Source organism: Salminus brasiliensis, chromosome 10, assembly GCF_030463535.1.
Source record: "Salminus brasiliensis chromosome 10, fSalBra1.hap2, whole genome shotgun sequence".
NCBI classification, from domain to species: domain Eukaryota; kingdom Metazoa; phylum Chordata; class Actinopteri; order Characiformes; family Bryconidae; genus Salminus; species Salminus brasiliensis.
This window is the reverse complement of record NC_132887.1, coordinates 7,142,519-7,163,275: the sequence shown is the minus strand read 5'-3', so window position 1 is coordinate 7,163,275 and position 20,757 is coordinate 7,142,519. Positions and strand designations below refer to the sequence as shown.

Below are 20,757 nucleotides of genomic sequence, written 5' to 3'. Positions count from 1 at the left end.
TCAGCAAATACAAATACATACCAGACACAATACTACTGCTACTACTACTAGTGCTACTACTGCTGCTACTACTATAACTTCTGCTATTGTTATTATTACTACTGTTACTGCTACTACCACTATTACTACTACTACTACTATTACTATTACTACTATTACTATTACTATTACTACTACTATTACTACTACTACTACTACTATTACTATTACTACTATTACTATTACTACTACTATTACTATTACTACTATTACTACTACTACTACTATTACTATTACTACCACTATTACTACTACTACTACTATTACTATTACTACTATTACTATTACTACTACTACTACTATTACTATTACTACTATTACTACTACTACTACTATTACTATTACTACTATTACTATTACTATTACTACTACTATTACTATTACTACTATTACTATTACTATTACTATTACTGCTACTGGCACTACTACTACTCCTATTACTCCAATTACTACTACTATTACTTCTGCTATTGTTACTATTACTACTACTGCTACAACTGCTGCTGCTATAGCAGTATACTATATACTATATACATTATATACTATAGTATACTATATATATTATTTACTATACCATAGATGCCTCAGTCTATGGTTGGTGTGGTGCAACAGATAACACCACTACCTGCCAGTACGCTACCACACCATGTGGGAGACTGGGGTTCGATTCCCGGTCTGGGTGACTGTGCTGCGCTACACTAATAAGAGGCCTTGGGCAAGACTCCTAACACTACATTGGCCCACCTCTGTAATACAAGTAACCTTGTAAGTCGCTCTGGGTAGGAGCATCGGCTAAATGCTGTAAATGTAAATGTACTATTACTATTGCTATTAGTGCTACTACCACTATTACTACTACTGCTAATAATATTACTACTCCTACTTTTACTACGACTGCTATTATTACTACTGCTGCTACTACTCGTACTACCACTACTACTACCACTAATCCTATTCCGATCACTACTATTATTACCAATCCAACTACAATTACTACTACTGTTACTATATTACTAGTGCTATTACTATTCTTACATTTATTACTATTACTACTACTACTTTTATTAGTACTATATTACGACTACTATTACAACTACTACTACTACTATATTACAGGTAAAATTACTACAATTATTACTACTCCCACTATTATGTCTACAACTATTACGGCTACTATTACTATTAATACTCCTACTACTGCACCCAAAATAGCAACAACAACAATAATAATACAAATAATAAAAAAAATATTATTTGTGAAAATATTTAATGAAAATAATTGTGATAAAATGAACAAATAATTATTTACTATTATTGTGTTTTGTAAAACTAATAAATTACTACAATTACAAAAAAACTACCTACATTAGTCCACACGCAAAAGTAATCATTACTATTAAAAATAATTCATGCATACATATACAATTAAAGAAGTTTACAATAGGTGACAAATAGCATACACTGATGGAGTGTTTTGCTGCAATTATTTACACACCTTCCTAAACACAATTTTTTCTGTCATTAATTAATTCTATATCTTTATTCTATAGACAGATGTGTGTGTGTGTGTGTGTGTGTGTGTGTGTGTGTTTATTCTTTACTGGAAATAATGAGCTCTGTTAGAAAACAGAGTGAACATTAAAGTGCAACAGATCAATGCTGAAAAGCTATATGTAAGGTAGGCAGGCCTGTGGGACCATGCTGGTGTCTGGGGGTCTACAACAGAGTGAAGAGGGGATAGCTTGTCCTTCATATGCAGCGCCTGAAGAGAAGAGAACTCTGGGACCGTTTTGGAAGGATGACAGTGAGAAAGGGAGAGATCGAGCGAGCGAGGAAGAGTAGAGAGGAAGGCATTGCTGTGGGAATAGCCTGCCAGAGTGTGAGAAAGTTGGGCTGTTGTGTTTTTGGCAGCTTCTTGAAGATTTCTCTCTGTCTCTGTGTTTTTCTTCTCCAGTTTTGGCGTGGTAAACTCAGTGAGGAGCTGCAGTGGAGGGTTTACAGTCAGCAGGGAGACACAAAGCTGGTTCTGCTCTAGACAGGTGTGTAAAAATGTAACGCCACAGCCGTGTGTCGGAAATACATTTCCTACGAGAGAACGTCCTCTGGGTGAAGATTCAGGACTCACTCAAATGAGTGACATGTTCTACACTATAAAGCAAAAACGAACACGAGCAAGAAACAAGAGCACAAACACAACAGACAGACATCACAGATTTAAATACGGGGATGTCAGGGACGTTCACTGTACTGCAAGGTTAAATCTGGTTAGAACATTACAGTACGGTAAGTACTGAGTATTTAATAGATACATTTGCAGCAATGGCAACTAATGCCTGTTACTCTTTGTATGTTGAATATTAAAAGAGAATTTTACCTATTTTCTTTCTGTATAATTAAATCAATCAGATATATGCAGTTCTTTATATATATTCTTATCATTAAACTTCATTAAATCTATTATTAAATCTTCTGTCCAGTCAAACTGGTAACAGGAAAAAACTAATTAAGGTTATTTCAGCCAAAGGGTGTCCTCAGTCTAAACTGACATCTTTGTATTACTACCTCTATTATTATTATTATTACTACTACTACTATTATTACTACCCCAACTACTACTACTACTATTACTACTATATTACTACCTCTATTATTATTACTACTATTATTACTACCCCAACTACTACTATTACTACTATATTAGAGCATAAACACAACAGACAGACATCACAGATTTTAATACGGGGATGTCAAGGACATTCACTGTACTGCAAGGTTAAATCTGGTTAGAACATTACAGTACGGTAAGTATTTAATAGATAAATTTGCAGCAATGGCCCCATATTAAAATCTGTGATGTTTGTGCTCTAATATAGTAGTAATAGTAGTAGTAGTAGTTGGGGTAGTAATAATAGTAGTAGTAATAATAGAGGTAGTAATATAGTAGTTATAGTAATAGTAGTAGTTGGGGTAGTAATAATAGTAGTAGTAGTAATAATAGAGGTAGTAATATAGTAGTTATAGTAATAGTAGTAGTTGGGGTAGTAATAATAGTAGTAGTAGTAATAATAGAGGTAGTAATATAGTAGTTATAGTAATAGTAGTAGTTGGGGTAGTAATAATAGTAGTAGTAATAATAATAGAGGTAGTAATATAGCAATCATTATCATTAAACTTCTATTATTATTACTACTATTATTATATTATTACTACTTTTCTCGATAAGAAGAGACTGGACAAACTCATAAAGAGGGCCGGCTCTGTCCTGGGGTGCTTCTTAGACCCAGTGCAGGTGGTGGGAGACAGGAGAATGACAACCAAGCTGGCATCCATGCTGGAGAACAGCTCCCACCCCATGCATGAGACTCTGGCAGCACTGGGCAGCTCCTTTAGCGACAGGCTGCTTCACCCCAAGTGTGTGAAGGAGAGGTAACGCAGGTCCTTCCTTCCTGCTGTCGTCAGACTACACAACCAACACTGCTCCCAGCGGAACACATACACACACACTTAACTACACACACATGTTCATGTTCAGGGAATACTATGTGCAATATCCCACCCCCATGTGCAATTAAGAGTCTTTTGCTGTAAATAATATTGTTTATTGCTTTTTTAATTCTTATTTATATTGTGTACATAGTGTAAATTATTTATCTAAATTTGAGTGTCCTGCTATCCCTTTCTGCTGTTACACTGTGAATTTCCCCACTGCGGGACTAATAAAGGACTATCTTATCTTATCTTATCTTATAACTACCTCAATACTATTACTATTTCTACTATGTTACTACCTCTATTATTATTGCTACTATTATTATTACTACCCTAACTACTACTATTACTACTACTATATTACTACCTCTATGACTATTATTACTATTAGTACTACTCCAACCAGTACTATTACTAGTACCACTACTATTACTACTCCAATTTTTATTACTATTATTATTACTACTCCAAACTACTACTATTACGACTACCTCTATATTACTACTACTGCTATATTACTACAACTATTATTACCTCTATTACTATTGCTACTATATTACTACTATATTACTGAATTGCCGTATTTCATTGGACAGCCATTGCTGCGGTGCCCGGGATGCAGAGAGTGTTACGGGCCTTGCTCAAAGGCCCAACACTGGCACGACCCTGTCATCAATAGCCTAGGGCTCTAAGCGCTGAGCCACTACTGCCCACTTTCTACATTGACTTCCATTGAAAGTTAAGATGTTTTTTTCCTTCTTCTGTAAAGTTACCAAAAGTTTGTTTTGCTGGACAGTGATGGTATGTTTACAAAGTTCTGAGTAATTACTGCATTCTAGCATCATGTACTATTTGTTACTTAATTACTATGTACTTAAATACTGAACATGTGAAGTACTGTATGCATCAGAAACTACTTCCTAATTTACCAATTAAATGTTAGACACGTACTATAAAATGAAGAAACCACACACTGCATGATCCAAATAAGTCATCAAAAATGTATGGCAAGGAATTATAATGAAATACTGAGCTCTGCTGAGGCAACGGGTCAATAAGGATATCAAACAAACAGCAAGTGAACAGAGTACGAAGAAACAGCAGTACGTGGCCTTTCTCTGCGCTTCACACTTCTAAGGTTGGACAAAAATAAACCATCAATGGCTTAAAAAATTCATCTCAGTTCTGAATAATTAAACAATTAGCAAGCGCCTCCTCATTAGAAGCCAGTGAGGCACCAGAGCAGGGAAATAACAGAAAGCATATGCAGCGCTGCTATTTGTCCTTGGAGAGCAGCAGCGAGATCGGGAATCCCTCCCTCTCTAGCATCTCTCTCTCTTTGCTCTGTTGCCCGCGGCTACACGTGGAAGTCTCCAAACGTAAACAACAGAAGGGTTACGCAAGGTTAAGACCGCGGGAATTTCTCTGCCACATTCTGTCCAGTTTTCTGAGCCATGATGCAAGGAGGGAGAGGACGGCAGACACAAGTGAACTCTGGTGACCTTTACAGTGCTATACTCCAGGGAGGGAGTGGGGGGGGGGGAGGGAGATATGATGCTGATGGTGATGATGATAATAGTGATGATGACGGTGTTTGAGAAGAGACTGAGAACAGGAAATGCTGCTGTGCCGCTCAGCCGCTGAATTGGGGTTGACTGGAGGTCATGCATGTTTATATCCCAGATTGCATCCCAATTAATCTTCCTTGGGGGAATCCCACCACCACCCCTCTTCCTACGGGTGCTAGGCAACCCCATGGCATCATCACCTGTCAGCTGCACATAGCCAGAGGCGCTGAGGCCTCTAGTGGAAAACACAAGTAGAAATGACACAGCGCTAACATGGCACACCGTTCAGACCAAAGTGCATGCTTTTACGCTTGTAAACAATTCAACCTCTTCTATTACACCTCTTTCACATTCTATTTCTCTGCTCAGTGAACTGAGAGAAAGATTTGATTCAGTATGAATCAAAAGAATCAAAAAGAGCTGCCCCGGCCTGCTCCCTGATAGATGATTGATGCACTAAAACGTTCCACTGCAGTTCAGTCAGAGGTCTTTTACACTTCCAAACAAGTTGTATTTTTGGAAAGCTACTTCTGCTTGTAGCTGGTTCACAGTTTCACCACACAATGCAATAATTTGACTTTACAGTTATTTTAGTCTGGAGTTGGGCTACTCACCCACCTCTCTTAGTACCCTGAGCAATGCAAGTGTGGCTGAACAAACAGGCTCTTATGGATTTATTGGTTTATCAAAATCTCTAGTCCCTCACCAGGTGATGGTGGCTGGATCTTGGCTTGTTTCTTGTTGTCTATGGTGGGGTCAGGTGGAGGCTCTTCCCCTCTCTCCACTTTGCACTCGTAAGCAAACAGGTACTGGATGTAGTGCTTCTTCAGAGAGCTAGCGGAGGTGCTGGAGGTGCCCATGCTCAGAGTGGAGGACAGCTCACGCCATTTCTTATTCTTATTCACCTGTCAGAGAGAGCAGACAGTGTTACACTGTTATACATTGTATACATCACCCAGGACAAATTATAGAGCCTGATTCCTACAATTTCCCCAGTTGTCGCATGTCTGTGGGTTTATGTACCACAAATACATTCCCAACTCATTTTTATCCTTATAACAACTGATATATGTATTTAAATGACCTCAGTACTGATTGGCTGGCCTGTATTATACTTGGAGGTGGAAATATGACAATATTTTACTATACTGTAAGAAATGTGATTATCATGAACATTACATTTTTGTTATATAGCATAAATAAAATGATCTGAAACATGAACAATTTTATGTCAATTTAAGGATAGTGTGGACAATGTGGTCTTCTATGGACGGTTTAAAACTAAACTGGACATTAACATACAGTAACAGGATCACTGAAAAATGAGATTTTACCATAGCCAAGCCGCCCATCTCTTTGACAGCCAAATATAGCTTGCACAGGTCCAGTGCTTTCTTGCCCACAGCAGGTAAGTGAGGTACAGGTGTGCCTCTCTCATCCATAAAGGACAGGTAGCGGTCCACCCAGCTTTTCCTCTCCGGCTCCCCTCCCATCTCATAGAGTCGCGAGATCTTCTCATTTGTCAGGGTGGCAGAGCCAGGCTTCTGATGGAGAACATTGCATGTATGAGAACATTGCAGGGATCTACATTCACATTTTTAGAAGCACTCATGTCCGTCAAGATAAAGATTTAAGGGGCGTCACAGATGAAGGTCAGGTTTAATTCTAATTCCAAATTAATGAATAATACTCATGACATAATTTGTAAGATAAAATTAAACCTCATCACTATCAAATCAACGCTTTGTCACTTCCTTTCATTTCTATTTTTATTTTTAACACTGCGTCAACAGACTGTGTCAACACAAGCACGAGCAATAAAAACAGCCCAAAATTACCTGGAATAAAAATCGTATTACATCAAATTACAAATGTCACTCTTTCAGAAATTTGAGGCTTTGTTACGACAGCGGTGACATACAAGAGTGCGCAGGGGAAAGCTGAATTAATCAGGAAATAATAAAGAATTCATAAATATAAGATGAGCTGGAGACAAAGGGTATTTTACACCTTTTAAAACATAATTTTCCAAGTGTGAGTTTATGATAGTGGTCTGATAGTCTCATTGTTTTTTTGTTTTTTTTACATAGAAATAACATTAAATAGTTAACCCCTTAACACAGCTCAGGACGTCTGGAACAACTTGCTTGGGACAGATGAATCTTAAATCTTGCCCTGATGGGTTTCTTCCACGCACAACTCCCATTATAACCAAACTGGTGTGTCTCCTTCTCATGGTAGATCCTGTACTTGGACCTTAGCTGTGGTAAGAGCCACCTGTAGATCCTGTGATGGCTTTTTAGGATTGTTGGAGACCTCTTTACTCATCTTATGGTCTCTGTTCTTTTGGGCTGAACTTGATAGGACAGCCTGATCTGGCCATATTGGCCAGTTGTTTCACTGGCTGACATGTGAACAGTGGCTGATTTCTGACTGTTCTGAGATTGTTCTTTTTAACCCCCTTTCCAGACTCATCTGCATCTACAGCCTTCTTTCTGAAGGCCTCAGAGAGCTCTTTGGATCTGACCAGGATGGTGATCTTCACCACTCACTTTAACCATCAAGAGCAGACCAGACTAAACGTCTGAGGTTTAAATAAGACAGACTCTCCCAGAATAATCCTCTCTAACCATGTTCTGATCATCTGCAGCTGATGCTTAATCATCAAACGTCCAGATCTTTAACTATGTTCGAAAAACACATAAGGGCCTTCTCAGACTGGCTGTGGGTACATGTGTGTACACTGGCTGCATAAAGGAAAGACCTTTATAGAAGGTTCTGATGCTGAGGTGAGGATATCCACACTGTGATGCTATTCACGAGTAAAGGAAGAGAAGAGCAGGACTGAGAAGTGGAATACATGTATTATCCTTCTCACTTAGAGGTGTTTCCCCTCTCTGAGGGATGGTTAAGAGTGACCCAGTTCTGCAGTGATTACAGGGAACTGCTTACAGGACTGGAGGGAGTTTTGGGCCAGGCTGGACTGCTGATGCTGTCACTGTCGTCCCCGTGGTAGGAGGACAGGCTGGCTGGGCTCGGGGACAGGGGAGAGGGGGTGGGGGGCTGGGAAGCACACTGTGAGTTGTTGTAACCATCCTGTGAGAGAGAGAGAGAGAGAGAGAGAAAGAGAGAGAGAGACATAGAGAAGGATAGAGAGATTTAAACACACATATTTTAAGAGCTGATCACAAATTATGAAAAATGGACAGAATGAAAAAATTACGGCTCATTTTTGGAGAGGGACACACCCCCCTCCCTGTACAGTAGTGGGTAAGGTCTACCTCACCGTAGGTATGTAACAACAACACACACCTGCTTCCCTGTTTACAGTAATACTTACTAGTATAACCTTTATTCTTCTCTCCCTCTATTCTAGTCTCTCTCTCTCTAATTATAGTTATTAAAGCATATGTGTAGATACACTACATGGGCAAAAGTTTTGGGACACCTGCTGTTTCCTCTGAAATTAAGGGTAATTAAGGAGTTTCTGTCTCCAGGGAAGGCTTTCTACTACCTTTTGGAGGTATCGTTGCTGTGAGGATTTGATTGTATTTAGCGTCAAGAGTGAGTTACTGCATAGCAGATTTGCCTGTGTTAAATCCACACTGTTAGTGTTAAATTCACACTATGAGTTTTACATTTTAACCCCAGCAGTGTTGATTTCACTCCGACAGGCAAATCTGCTGTGTGAGGTCAGGACATTGAATGATCACCATCCCACCTCATCCCCAACTCTCCAATTGATCCCAAAAGTACTGAATGGGGCACCATCCATCATTCCAGTGAACACAGCTCCACTGCTCCACAGCTCAATGCTGGGGGGCTTTATACCCCTCTAGACCACACCTGGCATTAGGCACAGTGCCAATAGGTTCATATTTCTCTGTTCCAGTGAGTCCTTTGCCAATACAGCTACTCTGAATCTGAACATGAAAGTGTGTGTGTGTGTGTGTGTGTGTGTGTGAGAGAGAGAGAGAGAGAGAGAGAAAGAGAGAGCATATGGTAGAAAGATAGAGAGATACAACTATGAAGGGAGAGAGAGATACAGAAAGACGTTGAAAAAGAGAGAGAGACAAAGAAAGGTGATGATAAAAAAAAGAGGGAGCGTAAGAAAAAAAGAGCTTCAGCTAGAATAATGGAGAGCGATGATAGCTATAAAAGGAGGGAGAGAGAGATAAAGAGAGAGAGACATAATGATGACACAGAGAAAAAAAACAAAGAAAGAGGTGGATAGAAGAAAAGGAAATAGAGCGAGAGCGAGAGAGAGAGAGAGAGAGAGAGAGAGAGAGAGCTTAAGTTAAAGAAAATGCTTTAGACAGATAGGTGGAGAGAGATTATAACTATAGAGGGAGAGAGAGAGAGAGAGAGAGAGAGAGAGAGGATAATGATGAAAGGCAGTGAGAGGGAGAGATAAAGGATCTGCGCCCAGAGAGAGGGAGAAAGAGAGAGAAAGGCAGAAAGAGAGATGGCAAGGTACTGTGAAGAGAGAGAAACTGAGAGACATCGAAAGCGAGAGAGAGAGACAAAGAAAGAGGTGGAGATTAGAGAGAGAGAGATCTTAAGAAAAAGAGAACTTCAGATAGAATGGTGGAGAGAGACGAGAGAGACAAAGAGAGAGAGAGACATAATGATGACAGAAAGCGAGAGAAACAAAGAGATGATAAAAGAGAGAGAGAGAGAGAGAGAGAGAGAGAGAGAGACATAATGATGACAGAAAGCGAGAAAAACAAAGAAATGATAAAAGAGAGAGAGAGAGAGAGAGAGAGAGAGAGAGTAATAAAAAAAAGAAAGAGCTTTAGATAGAATGGGAGAGAGATGATACATATAAGGGAAAGAGAGAGAGAGACAGACAGACAGAGAGAGAGAGGATGATGATGAAAGGGAGTGAGAGGAAGAGATGAAAGATCTGGATAGAGAGAGAGAGAGAGAGAGAGAGAGAGAGAGAGAGAGAGAGAGGTGGTGTTTAGGTGCTGTCAGTGTTCAGGACAGTGCAGCTGTGTGTGTGTGTGTGTTTCTGACAGACTGCTACAGTCAGCAAAAGCTCCTGCTCTGTTTTCCCTCCATTTCTTTTTCTTCCTCTTCCAGATTTCTCAGAGCATGGCCTGGACATGTTCCTCTCCACATATCATCCCTCCTCTTCACTCCGGGGGTCTTTCAGGCATTTCTGACAGCCTAAATAATTCAACACTAACCGCTATTATCAGCAACCAGGAGAAGCTTCTTCCAAATAAAAAAAAACACAGAAAACAAGAGTCTAAAACAGAATACTGTACTGATCCAGAGCTATGATCTGTGTGTGTGTGTGTGAAAGAGAGAGAGAGTGTGTGTTCTAATGCTCGCCTTGTAACAAAAAACAGTATTTTATCCTTTAGCCAAAACATCAAGCAGCACAAAAAAAGCTGTGGGCAAAACAAAGCTAACTAATATTATTAGGCATAAATATTAATCACACCATAAAAATATGGATAAAATAGAGTGAGAAAAAATAAAACTCAAAACTCAAAACTCCATCAGGATGCCTGATTAAAAAAGGCCCTTAAATACAGTCTGAATATCATCACTGTCAATGAGAAGATACTTTATTTTGGTCAAGGCGCCACTAACACACACTACAGCCCAGCCGGCTGCAGAAGTGCAGACGTTCTCAGAAGGTAAATAAAGGAGTTGAGGTTCTGCAGTGTGGAGCTACTTTACAGTGGAACATGAAAACAGACCATAATATCTGATCCTTTATAGAAACTCTCACTGAAACGCTCTGTTTTACCAGCGGGAGAACCGGAAACCGGAGAACCGCTCACTTGCCTTTCTCTGTTTCTAAACCAGCCCTGAAGAACCCATTCAGAACCAAATGGAGGCTAATGCTAATGCTAACACACACACATGCTATAGAAAACCCAATCACACACACAGCACATTCACCCACTATACACCAGTTAATACACATCAGTAGACTAACAACCACAGATATCAGTCCAGACTGTGTACCACTACACACACTCTCTCTCACACACACAGGAAGTGATTAGACTGCAGTGTTGTAAAGGAGCTGGGAGCCGATTGGTCAGGGAGGAGATCAGACTGGATTATAAGATATTAAACACTATAAAACATCATTTTAAGAAAAGTAAACAAAATCAATCAGTCCATAAAGTCTGATTATAGAAACGGATACCAGAATTAAAGGGATTTTACTGAACAGATGAATCAGCTGCTTATTATTTGTACACACACAATTTTTGATTGGATCTGTATTGTCCAATGCTCAGCATTAAGAGACTGATATATATATATATATATATATATATATATACCCCTCGCTGTACAGTAGTGGGTAAGGTCTACCTCACCGTAGGTATGTAACAACTACACACACCTGCTTCCCTGTTTACAGTAATACTTACTAGTATAACCTTTATTCTTCTCTCCCTCTATTCTAGTCTCTCTCTCTCTCTAATTATAGTTATTAAAGCATATGTGTAGATACACTACATGGGCAAAAGTTTTGGGACACCTACTGTTTCCTCTGAAATCAAGGGTATAAAAAGAGTTTCTGTCTCCAGGGAAGGCTTTCTACTACCTTTTGGAGGTATCGTTGCTGTGAGGATTTGATTGTATTTAGCGTCGAGAGTGAGTTACTGCACAGCAGATTTGCCTGTGTTAAATCCACACTGTTAGTGTTAAATTCACACTATGAGTTTTACATTTTAACCCCAGCAGTGTTGATTTCACTCCGACAGGCAAATCTGCTGTGTGAGGTCAGGACATTGAATGATCACCATCCCACCTCATCCCCAACTCTCCAATTGATCCCAAAAGTACTGAATGGGGCACCATCCATCATTGCTGGGGGGCTCAATGCTGGGGGGGCTTTATACCCCTTTAGACCACACCTGGTATTAGGCACAGTGCCAATGGGTTCATATTTCTCTGTTCCAGTCTTTTGCCAATAAAGCTACTGGTGTGTATATATATATATATATCAGTCTCTTATAATGCTGAGTATCGAAAAATACAGATCCAATCTGTATATATATATATATATATATATATATATATGGCTATTATTCACCAACTGCTCTTAATAAGAATGCACACAGTTTTCTGACATTAATCAATGTGGATCCATCAATATAAGAGCAGAGCTGTAAACACCATCAGGAATCTGACCTAGACTTTTTGTTAGGACTTTTCCCAATTTACCAATTTAAGAAGATTCTGGTGAGGATATTGGTGAATGAGGCCCAATGGCCTCTAATGCTTCTCCAATAGCTGCCATTCCATGAGACATGTTTAAGAGAAATAGTGTCAGATGTGAAGTCAGCAATGAACAATATCAGACAATCACAGACGGTAAAGCTGGAGTGCACTCAGATAGTCCCTACCTTGGATTTGGGGGGGTCAGCAGGGGCAATGCCTTCATCTTTACCCATGGCTTTCGGCTTGGAGTCAGCAACCAATAAGACTTCTCCACTTTCACCCATAGGCCCTACAGGAGAGACCACCATTGTAAGATCTCAAAAAATCCCACCTGGCTTTCTTTAGAAACGTTCATCTGCTCACTGTTATTTTTTAATTAACTAAGAAAACACCTGCAAAGGTTACATTAACATGACAAACAGCTACATGCTATATACACACACACACACACACACGCACACTGTGGTTATATTTAGCTTCTATATTCATCTGCATGTTTGTCCAAATGTCTTTCTTGGTGTGAAAAGCAGATGTTACCTGAACTGAATTTTTTAAACTACTGTTTCTAAATCTAGCATCTTGTATTTAGGTAATTTAAACATCTAGACATATGCAAAGTTATTAAAGGTCCCAAATATCACACAAACAGATGTCAAACTGTTGACATTTCAGCCTGATTTTCTGATTGAGGCACTATAGAGGACAGCCAATGAGAACAGTGGTCATTTTTTATCAATTATTTCTGATTCTTTACCCATTTTCTCCCCAATTTAGATTGTGAAAGTGGTGGTGGTTCTCCATCACTGTGTTCATCATTAGAACATCTCCAAAGTTCTCGTCTCTCATGGAGTCTAGTATTATTTAGTGTTCTCCTCAGATCAACACCTGGTTTGGTGGTAAATCAGGGCTTAATGATGGTAAATCAGGTGAGCTGCTGCTGTTGATGGAGTTGAACACATCCTCCACGCTGTGCTGGCTGGACTGGAGGACGTCCAGGAGAAACCTGGAGGAACCGAGCTCTGTTCTTCAGACTAAAGATCTCACAAGATCTCACTACTTTCTTTAGAATGAGAAGCTCCATGTAGTAGCTGCATTAGAAGGGGTGTCCACAAACATTTGGACACACAGTGCATCATGTGTAGAATAAATCAGTATTTTTTCAGGGCTGAGTTTGTGCTCAGGTTTATAATAAGAACAAATGAAACACAACCTAATTTACGAATTCACTTCTCGACACCACGCCGCTCAGCTGCTCCAGCCGGGGAAATGGTGTCAGTGCTGGATTGGTGGCTCGATCATTTCTCGTTGCTAGAGGTGGAGTGTGTGTGTGTGTGGCTCCCAGAGGGCCAGCTGGCAGAGAGTGTGAGTGTGTTAATCTGGTCAAAGCTCTTCTGTGTTATCGCCTCGGGGAGTATGGCAGAGGAGCTCTACTAACACACTATCACCCATTTCAGCTCAGACTGCTATTTATAAACACCACATATGCCTATCTGACTCCACGACTTCAGACCTCACACAGCGGCCCATGCACGGCCACAGACTACTAATCAATTAGCCATACGTTTGCTTAAGCTGTGCTTTTACATCTGGAGTTGAATCAACATGTAGGCTTACTTTTAGTAAAAAGGATATGACTTGTAGCAGCATCTGGACCCTTTTTGCATTAATGCATTATAGAGTCAAAAAGGGGTGTATACCATTGACCCTTTAACAGGCATTGTAACCGCACGGTAGACCTTTTTCACAGACAAACTGCTGTATAAAAGCTGTTTGACCATTTTCCCTTCATTGAATAGAGTGTGTAATGCTGACTATATCCACTAGGTGGAGCACTTCATCAGCACTTCATTGGCTCCCAGTTAAATTCCGTATCGAATACAAAATTCTTTTATTAACATATAAAGCCCTACATGGCCTCGCTCCTGAGAACCTGCAGGATCTTATAGTATATTACGAACCATCAAGACTACTTAGATCTCAGGGTGCTGGCCTCTTACTCGTTCCCAAAATTCAGAAAACCTCAGCAGGGGGAAGAGCCTTTTCTTATAAAGCCCCCCCAGCTCTGGAATAACCTTCCAGATAATGTTCGGGACTCAGACACAGTCTCAATCTTTAAATCTAAGCTGAAAACTTATATGTTTAGTTTAGCTTTTGGTAATTAATGTTTCTTAGATAAGGGCTGCAGGTCCAGGGGTTTGCGGACCCAGGGAATTGTATGTACACTGAGATGCTGGAGCTGTCGTCTCACTGCTTACACGCGATCACTCAGGTTTGTTGACGGTGGAGCAGATAGATGCTGGTGTTCTCAGGGTGCGCCCGTGTCCGTGTTACCTTCTGGCTCTCTCCTTTTAATTATGCTGTGATAATCAGACCTGCCGGAGTCGTCAGACATACCCAGATGCTGATTCTCAACATTCTCTGCACTCCATAAAATTCCTCTTAGAACTAACTTTTCTCTCTTTACCTTCTTCGAGTAAATGACCACCCAGCCCGATCTGCAGGAAGATTGCCTGCTGAGGTCCCCTCTACTTGCATCTAACCAGCTGCCACCTACCAGTCCGGCCAGCGGGTCCCCCCCCAACCCGCCACCACCCATGGCTCACCCGCCTGCCGCTGCTGCCTGTTTGGTGGCCGTACTGAAACCTAGATGGACTCGTGCCTGTCTGACACTATTAATATCACCACTATCAACTTTCTGTTGTATCTGCTTTGGTAATTTTTATCATTAATGTTTAAATAGTCTGGCCAGAGGAGGATGGGTCCCCCTTGTGAGTCTTGGTTCCTCCCAAGGCTTCTTCCTCCAGCTCTGAGGGAGTTTTTCCTTGCCACTGTCGCCGTTGGCTTGCTCACGGGGGTCTTTGACGCTTCATGTTATTCCTTCTTTCTTCTCTGTCTCTGTTCTTTATTAAGTACTAATTATGTAAAGCTGCTTTGTGACGACAACAGTTGTAAAAAGCGCTATACAAATAAATTTGACTTGACTTGACTTGACTTGACTTGGTGGCAATGTAGTGAAATAATATATTAAATAAAAATTATTTATAATAAATAAAATAGTTTATTGGTGTGCCGAGGCTCTTTAAACTCTAAATAAACTCCAAATTTTTGTTGAATGGCAGACATGTGATCATAAAAAAATATGTTTGTTTATATAAAGCATAGGTGACCGCTTGGTTGAGTTGCCTAGTTAGGGTACACAGAATTGGCCACTAACGTTAGCTCACCATAAACACTGCATGAGACCATATTGCCATATTTTCCTGCTAAACTGAAATGTTTAACTTTGGCATAGCTACAGCTATCTGGATAGTTGAGTTGGGTCTGAAAAATAAATAAATTACAAAATGTAAAATTGAAAAAACTGAAAAGTTGCTGACTGAGGATCCAGAACCACAACTGCATAATTTGTTTTTGTAAATGTATTTCTTCACGTATTTGTTTAAGGGCTAACTCTCAAATACAGTGAAGATACTTGTTTAGTATTTATGAAATTATTTATATCATTTTTATATTAATATTTATTATATATTTATCACAAATGATCATTATTATGTATAATTAATAATACATAATTATATTATTTCCCTTATATAATAATAGTAATAATAATAATAATAATAATAATAATAATAATAAAACTTGCTGGCCAATGAACTACATTAGTATTTGTTGTTAGTTTTCTCCATGGTTTGAACCCTGTAGCTGCTTCTGTACACTGGGTAAATCATTTTGGATGACTGGACCAATAGGAATGCTCTAAATTACCTGGAATTATTCTACACTGACTTCCATTTAAAGTTAAGATTATTTTTTGCCTATTTTGTCCCTATTTTGGAGTTACATGTTTTTCATTGGACGACAACATTTACATTAACATTTACATTTATGGCATTTAGCTGACGCTCTTATCCAGAGCGACTTGCAAGGTGACTCGTATTACACAGGTGGGCCAATGTAGTGTTAGGAGTCTTGCCCAGGGACTCTGATTGGTGTAGCGGTTTTATCTGCTATGCCACACCAACCGATATATAAATGTATATAAAATCCTTCAAAGCAATAAGAGTGTAAAATTTAGCAACCTGATCATCTTTTTTTCATCTGAAGTGGCTCCAAAATAATACATTCCGCTTATGAGGAAAGCGTGCTTTCATCAGCAAGGTCCTCATCGCGTGTTTAATCAGAGGAAGAATGGAATGAAAACAAACGTAAAGAAAACCCGGAGTGATCAAGAGGAGGAAAGGTCTGAGAGGCGTTGAAAACTGTGAATATCTGCAGAGGTCTCAAGGTCCATCTCTCCAATCCCCCCCCTGCATCCCCCCACCCACTCAACGTACAGAATGCAGCACAATGTGAAACTAATTGCTTTTTTTGAACAACCCTGGAGGCAGCAGAAATGAGTTTTTAAGAACCTTAGCACTTTAATTCAATTGATGTCTTCCAAATGTCATGCAGACAGCCTGATCTCCAGCTCCGCAAAGCTGCACAGAAATATTTTCTATTACAGCGTCACCTTCTCTGAGGTGCGGCGGCGACAATGCGGCGAGGTGAAGGGGCTGTTGTTGGGGCGCCCTGCTTTTCATCAGTTTTCAACAGGCCGAACTTAACATGCAGGAGCAAAGTTGCGTCTCCCGCAGCGAGCAGAAGAGGATTTAGGAAGACAAAGAGAATTCAGCTCCATCCTGAGGTCAGGCCAGCTGGTTTTCTGCTTTCAAATTTTAATTCCTAAGAAATGGAAAAATCCTGTGTTTCACACTTATCACAGAAAGGGTCCGTATTCTATAAAATGCTTGTGTTTATTTTTTCCCCTTTGTATCAAAAACCATGTGATTCATTTTTTACATGACCACTCTCTGACCCCTGTTCAGAAGTAAACAGCTTGACCTTATATTGTGCCTCATTTAAATAGCAGATCGGGCTGAAACGGCATCCTATCCAGTATGAATTTGCAGCTTAGTTTCCATATGTGTTCTGTCACACAAAAATCGTGTAACTCCATCTTTCTCATTGTTCATTTTTTGACATAATGTGAATCTGGAAGTTGCTCTTTACATTGTGTCAAAATTTCATGCTGACCAATAGGAATGCTCCAAAATGCATGTTATGTTTGGGTGGGTTAACTGTCAGTTCCAAATTGGGAGAAAAAGTTTATACAAGTTACGATTTTTCCTTCTCCTGCACTCTTAAAAAAAGGTGCTACGAATGGTTCTTTGCCATAGAACCACTTCCATAAAGAACCATGTTTGTCATAGAGATGAGTGTGAGTGTAAAGAACCCTTTAAAGACCCAAAACACTTTCTCTGGATGTAAAGGTTCTTTATCCATTTAATGGTGGTTCTTCTATGGCATCCCTTCAAGAACCTGTAGCAGCATTATTTTATACATTTACATTTATGGCATTTAGCTGATGCTCTTATCCAGAGCGACTTCCAGGGTTACTCGTATTACAGAGGTGGGTCAGTGTAGTGTTAGGAGTCTTGCCCAAGGACTCTTATTGGTGTAGCGCAGCACAGTCACCCAGACCGGGAATCGAACCCCAGTCTCCCACATGGTGTTGTAACTCAGTGGCAGGTAGTGGTGTTATCTGTTGCGTAAAGCCGCCGTTATGGAGATACAGTATAATGTGTTTGTGTGAGCGTGACGATATAGAGATTATTTTCTCAATTTGAAATTATTACTGCTTTCCGGATATACGTGCTTTGGAGTGGGCCACGTTCAGATATCACAAAGCAAAGGCTGCCTCAAACATTTTTTGTTAACCCCTTAAATGTCAGATGGTTCGTCAGCAGGCCGAGAGTTTTATTACACAAACTTCTATTAGCAGTGAATAGCTCCACCAGTTTGTACAGTAGTTCCAGTAGTTACTGAGCAAGACACCTTAGTGTGTAACAAGCCTTGGAGTGTTAAGGGGTTTTAAACACCTTGTTGGGTGAGACAGTGAGTTTATTTCTGTCTATTGTTAGTTAATGCTGTATTACTGTGTTACTGTCCTTGTCTCAGCACATCACTGCTCCACATGTTTATTCCATCACCCAACCTTCATGCTCATTTTCATTATTTTTGTATTTATTGTATTTGTTGTCGTTGTCCATGCAACCTGTCTCGTGTGTTGTCTATTGTCCTTGCACTACTGTATCATGTCCTACCTATTCTGCACCAGAGATTCAGCCTAACAGTGTTTAGTTATACTGTGCAACCCTGTGTTAGAATAATCACAATAAAGCTGAACTGAATTGAATGTATTTATTGACATTTCAGCACATTAGGTCCAGTAAATAAGCTGTAATGGTACAAAATCTAGTGACCTGTTGACTACACATCCACTTTGTCCTTGTTGCATTTTACACTTGACAACCCATCCCTGCACTGTACATTTCTTTTCTATTTAGTGTAAATGTAGTGTATATTTTGCTATTTTATTCTTATAAATGTTATTGTTAATTTAGGTTATTTTCATTGCTTATCTTATTTTGATATATTCTACCTTATCTTCTATCCTGTTGTTTAATATGAGTGGACAGTAATCACAGTATTTCACTGCTAGCTGAATTGTGTATAACTCTGAATGTGGTATGATGGAAAAATGTGGTATGAAGTTGAGAAGTAAACTGACAGGGCTTTTGAGAAGAAAATTAAGTAAAAAATAAAAAATCATGTAACCATGCAAATAGTAAATAACAGACCCTTTTTAGTTAGCAACTAAATGGAAGTCAATTAAGCTCTGAAAACTGATGCGAAGAGTTTACCAACTCTTTATCTGTGTAAGAGCAGCGTTGAACAGTGTGTTACTGCACTCTCTACCACAGTATTTACACAGCACTGCATCTTCTGATCACTACCGTAATGACCAAAATGGGCAATTAACAAAGAACCCCAGGTAGAGCATTATAGCTCTTAAACATGGAGCTCCTTCCTTCAGAGAAACTCCATATAAAGCCAGAGTGTGGTGAGGACAGTTTCCAACACCATCAGAAGAATCTTGGAAACTGGAGAGACCTCGGGAGGTCTGGTCCAGGAAGAGGCCTGACACATTCAAATCTACAACAGCATCAGGAGACCAGTTTCTGAGAGTCAACAGCTGCTTGTGTGATAGGCGGTTCTCATAACAACACCTGTAGCTCAGAGTAACACTGGATCAGGTCTCAGTTGCAGCTGTGAAGAGAAGATCTGGAGCTGCAGGTTCGGCTGATGGTAAACTATGAAAAGCAGGCTTGCCTGGGCCATGCAGCACTGCCAGCAGACTACTGGAAAAAGTAAGGGTGTTCTAAAACTTTTGACTGCTAGTGTAAAGGTAAAGGTGCATGTATTTGTCACTGTACAATGTACAGCAAAATGTGGCCACCGCATTTGACCCATCTGTGGTAGTGAACACACACATACACACATACACACACACACACACACACACACACACACTAGGGACAGTGAGCACACACACACCGTGGGCAGGCAACTCTAGCATGCGGGGAGCAGAGAGGATGAAGGCCTTGCTCAAGGGCCCAACAGTGGCAGCTTGCCGAGCCCGGGTATCGAACCCACAACCCTGTCATCAATAGGCCGGAGTGCTAACTGCTCTAACTATATATACAGACACTGTTTAACATGCAAAATACATGATATATATATATATATATATATATATATATATATATATATATATATATATATATATATATATATATATACAGTTAACTACATATGGACTGGGACGATGACGTAACCATGTGAAGGACCTGACTGACATTTAACAGAGCATCAATTCTGAGGGTAAGTTCATGCAGATACAGCAGGATTAGAGAACTGAGAGACTGGATGTAGTGTTGGATGAGCAGCGTTACCTGAGGGAGAGGATTTGGAGGTGGAGCCGTGTGGAGACATCTCTGTAGCATTACTCACGGGCTGACTGTATGATGATCCAGGACCCAGCATACCAGAATAACCACCCTGCCTGGGGGGAGCAGAAGAGAGAATTACAGATACACTCTTATAGAAATAAGGATGACTCAGGGTCAGGTGGAGCAATGGCACAGAACAGCACCTGCCCAATAACATAAAAACGTACCAAACCAAATAAACCAAATGGAAATTTCAGCGAGAAGAACCACCTTTGGTTCCATAAAGAACCATGATTCACTTATCCCTACTAAATACACAGTGCTTTAAGGAACTAAAAGTGGTCCTTTTCGCTCACAGAACCCCTTGAAGAACCTTTATTGTTAAGAGAGCACAAAGAGTGATCATTGCAGTGACCATTGCTTTCCATTAGGTGACGTCACACTCACACACTAGTGAGCTATACCATCCAACAATACTGCCTAACATTAGCACCATCTGCCTAATACGAAGTAGGTCCAAATGTTTGTGGACACTCCGTCTAATGACACACTGAGCATGCACACAGCTTATCTAGTCCCTGTAGAGAAGTACTGCCAATAGGACTCTCTGGAGCAGATCAACATGAACCTAT

General features: G+C 40.0%; 1 protein-coding gene across 3 annotated transcripts in view; it reads right to left on the bottom strand.

The window, feature by feature from the left end:
• Positions 1-20,757, bottom strand: part of LOC140564036 (AT-rich interactive domain-containing protein 1B-like) — a 259,481-nt gene that overhangs the window by 7,835 nt on the left and 230,889 nt on the right. For all 3 annotated transcript variants that reach the window (XM_072689070.1, XM_072689072.1, XM_072689071.1), the window contains 5 exons: positions 20,129-20,238; positions 12,479-12,582; positions 8,049-8,192; positions 6,431-6,640; positions 5,803-6,001 (listed from right to left, as the gene is read on the bottom strand). In XM_072689070.1, coding sequence (XP_072545171.1) covers positions 5,803-6,001; positions 6,431-6,640; positions 8,049-8,192; positions 12,479-12,582; positions 20,129-20,238 — 767 coding nt within the window. The remainder of the gene's footprint in view (positions 1-5,802; positions 6,002-6,430; positions 6,641-8,048; positions 8,193-12,478; positions 12,583-20,128; positions 20,239-20,757) is intronic.